The sequence below is a fragment of the Lactuca saligna genome, chromosome 6 (assembly GCF_052625555.1).
Source record: "Lactuca saligna cultivar CGN05327 chromosome 6, ASM5262555v1, whole genome shotgun sequence".
Lineage (NCBI taxonomy): Eukaryota > Viridiplantae > Streptophyta > Magnoliopsida > Asterales > Asteraceae > Lactuca > Lactuca saligna.
Window position 1 is genome coordinate 37,862,780 of NC_136422.1, and position 4,470 is coordinate 37,867,249.

Genomic DNA, 4,470 nt, shown 5'->3' on the forward strand with positions numbered 1-4,470 from the left:
TAATGAAGTTGAGGTTTACGTTAGAAATAATGTGAAAAACTATGGTTTAAATCTTCCTCCTAACATTGACCATGAAATGTTATTACAAATGGTTAGAAGTAAGGCGGGTGTGTTAAATAGTCATATATGTTTGTCTTTTAAACACCCGGAGTTAGGATATGTCATGGAGCTTGGAGATGAAACTGATGTATTTCAATTGAGACATGTAATGTTTGAATCAAAGAAAACGGTGCATTTGTATTTAACGGTGGTAGATGAAGAACAAGCAGTGGTTAACAACCAGTTTAATCCAACAAAAACTAATAGAGGTCGTAAAGAAAGCCAATGTGATGGAAACCGTTCAAGGGGAAGAGGAAATGACATTTTGTATCAGATAACTGTAAAGAACCAAAAGTGGGCATGACTGAATTACAACGTGAAAATTTGTTCGAGTTTTGAGAAGTCCCTGAAACTGATGATCGAAGATGTGAGGAAAAATCAAATGAAGGGTGGTCGGATGATGAGTACACGCAACGAAAAGCTACTTTTAATCCATGGTATTGTATTCCTTCTATTATTGATTGTCTAGAACCTATTCTTGAACCTGGACCATTTCACAGTTTAGGTCTGAATGATAAATTAATTGTCAATAAAACCTATAACACCAAAAGAGAGCTAGCATTTGCTATTAAATTCAAAGTTGTTAGAGAAAAGTTTCAGATAAAGGTTGAAAATCTTCAAAATCTCGGTACCAGGTTGTTTGTATGCAAGAAAACTGTCATTGGCATTTATACGCATGTGTCATTAAAGGAACAAAAATGTTTGAAATTAAGACGTTTAATGACAAGCATACATGTTCTTCATTGCTTATACACCCAAATCATAGGCAAGCAAATAGCGAAGTTGTGGGAACCATAATACATAACATTATGGGTCAAGGAAGTTTGAGAGTTTGGAAGCCTAATGATATAATTAGAGATATGAATGCTTTGCTGCAAATAAATATGAGTTATTCACAAGCATGGCATGCTAGAGAATTTGCTTTGGGATTGATGATGGGGACCCCCGAAGAAAGTTTCTCCAAACTTCCAATTTATTTTCACAATCTGAAGAAATATAATCCTGGTACTGTGGCGTACATAAAAACTGATTCGGATGATCGTTTTGAGTATTGCTTTTTTGCTATTGGATGTGTGGTAATATATCTTTAAATATATTTGCTATTATCTTAAATGTTTATAAACAATTTATATTGTTGATATATTAATGGTTTTTATATTGTTGTCGTAGATACGTGCTTTCAGAGAGTGTTATAGAAAAGTTATTATTATGGATGGTGCTCATTTGAAGGGAATGTACAAAGGCACCATCTTGCATGCAGTAGCCATGGATGGCAACAATCAGATCTTGCCTATTGGGTATGGAATTTGCCCAAAAGAGACTACAGATTCTTGGACATGGTTTCCTGAAAAACTACATGAATGCATTGGTGATGTGGAAGGTCTGACAATGGTCACAGATAAAGCACCTACAATTGCTGTAAGTATTCAAAATGTTTTTCCAAATGCTCAACATGGATTGTGTGGTTTTCATCTAATAGGAAACATAGTCTAAACCTTTGGAAAAAAACAAAAAAAACAGCAATTTTGTTTTAGAAGCTGATAAGAGCTTACAAAACCATTGAGTTTGAATTCTATTGGGGGAGACTTCGTAATATGAGAGATGATGTAGAGACATATTTCAGTCAAATTCCACATGAGAAATGGACCAGAGCGTATTGCCCTGCCACGAGGTATGATTATATGACCTCAAATAGTGCGGAGTCTATGAATGTTGTATCAAATAAAGCAAGGAAGTTACCTATATTACCACTTCTTGAGTTCTTTCGTGCACTTATGCATAAATGATTTTACAAACGGCGGATGGCTGTAGGTATGATTATGTTTAATTTTAAATTATATGATAAATGTCATATATAACAATATATGTTTCTTTGAACAGAAAAAAGTACAACAATACTTACGAAGTGGGCTGAAGATATGGTTAAAAAAAATAAAGAGGGGATTCAAGGATGGTCGGTATCTGGTGTTGACAATACAACATATCAAGTGCATGACTTCAAAAGTGGCAACATAGTGAATTTGAGGGAAAAGACTTGTTCTTGCAGATATTGACAACTAACTAGTTTGCCATGTGGTCATGTGATAATAATTTTAATGCACTTGAAAAATGATCATTGTGGGCATATGGCTATAGATGCTTATAAAATTGAAACATATCGAAGAACGTACGAGCAGGCCGTATACCCTCTTTTAGAACTTAGTGATTGGGAGGTTCCGGATGACCTTATGGTTGTTAACCCTCCTGTGATGGAAATACGTCAAGCTGGTAGACCAAAAAACACCAATCGTATTCCATCTCAAGGTGAGGAACCAAAAATAAGAAGGTGTACAAGATGCCATAGCACAACTCATAATGCAAGGACGTGTAAGGAAATCGTTCCAAAGAACCAAAGTAAAACTAAAAAAAATGTATTGGGGTTTCAGGGAGTGGGACAAAAGCGACAGAAGAGGAACAGACGCAAGCGACCAAAAACCAATGGCAGCATGAGCCAGAGAACCAATGGACACAACATACCGAACAACAATGGCAGCAGCAGCCAGACAACCAATGGACACAACAGACCGAACATCAATGGTAGCAACATCCAGACAACCAATGAACACAACAGACCTAACATCAATGGCAGCAGGAGCTAGATAACCAATGGGCATAAGAGACCGAATACCAACCGCAGGAAGAGCCACAGAACCAATGGCAAGGTTGCACCGAGTACCAATGGCAGCAAGAGCCAGATAACCAATGGACGCAAGATACAGTAAACCTAGGGACACAGGCAATAGATAACCCATGGACAGAATATGAAAACAGATCAAAGTTTTCGTGGTTCGATTTGAATGAATAAAGTTTATTTCAAAGTATGTTTATTATGACGGTTGTATGTTTATGTTTTTAAGGTATGCTTTCTAACCTATAAAAAACATGGAATATTTGTATAGTTTTAATTAGGTTATTTATATGCACCGGTTTGTATTATCTTATTTATATGTATTTTGTTTGTACTAGTGTATTTAAAAGAAAAATTAATATAAATAAACTAAAATTAACGCAAAAAAAAAAAAACTGAAAAAACCTTTTTTTGTCAAATTTTTTACATAATAATAACATAATGTATTAGTGTATTAAAATATATATATATATATATATATATATATATATATATATATATATATATATATATATATATATGTATGTATGTATGTATATTAATAAATTAAAATTAACGCAAAAACATTGAAAAAAAAATTAAAAAAAAAACTACATTCCGAAGAGATGTAGCAAATCCGCAGAGGGCTTAATAGATCCGCAGAGGGTGTTCTGCAGATCCTTTGGTCAAAAATTAAAAAAAGCTACATTCCGCAGAGGTGTAGCAAATTCGCAGAGGGCTAAGTAGATCCGCAGAGGGTACTCTGCGGATCCTTTGGTTATTTTCTGAAATGTGTTTTTCCTTGGTTATTTTCTTCAAACCACCTATTGTTTTTGGTCATTTTCTGAATTTTCTCTCTCTCTCTCTCTCTCTCTCTCTCTCTCTCTCTCTCTCTATATATATATATATATATATATATATATATATATATATATATATATATATATGAGCATTCAAACGAGAATATTTGTTATTGCGAAAACATTTGAGAATAAATTTGGACCATACAAAATTTTTAATTAAAATAATAACATAATATTAATATAAATCAAAAAATAGTTACAAACTATTAAAAAACCCACTAACAACATCACCCACCAATACCGACCACATACAACCATCACCACCCTCGAACGTCCATCCACCACTCACGACTACCCACCACCCACCATAACTACAAACCACCAATCACCACAACCTACATCCCATTACCACTACCCACCATCACCGCCACCCACCACCTCAACCATCACCCACTACTACCACCCCCACCACCTATCACCACTACTCAACACCACCTGTATCATCACCACCCACCACCACCACCCCACCCACCACCCACCGTCATCACCACCAACCCCACCACCAACTCCACCACCAATTATCATCCATCACCACCACCAACCTCCACCACGACCCCGCCTCCACCACCCACCACTGCTACATCACCGATCACCCACCACCAATCACCACTACTAACCACCACCCATCTCAACCACCTATCATCACCACTCGCCTCCGCCATGTCACCCAACATCACCACCACCTCCAGCTCCACCACCAACCATCACCCATCACCACCACTCACCTACACAACCCACCACCACTACCTACCACTACCATCCATCACCACCACCTACATCCACCACCCATCACCATCACTCACTACCACCAGCCCACCTATCACCCATAAAAACCACTACATTCATCTACCACCACCACCT

At 36.9% G+C, this 4,470-nt stretch overlaps 1 protein-coding gene across 1 annotated transcript; it reads left to right on the top strand.

Annotated features, from left to right (window-relative positions):
• The first annotated feature begins 983 nt into the window (after positions 1–983).
• LOC145002458 (uncharacterized) lies at positions 984–1,886 on the top strand. The gene is made up of 3 exons (XM_078961728.1): positions 984–1,175; positions 1,270–1,518; positions 1,635–1,886. The coding sequence occupies exons 1-3, from the start codon at positions 984–986 to the stop codon at positions 1,884–1,886; spliced, it is 693 nt and encodes a 230-aa protein (XP_078817854.1).
• Positions 1,887–4,470: the final 2,584 nt, after the last annotated feature.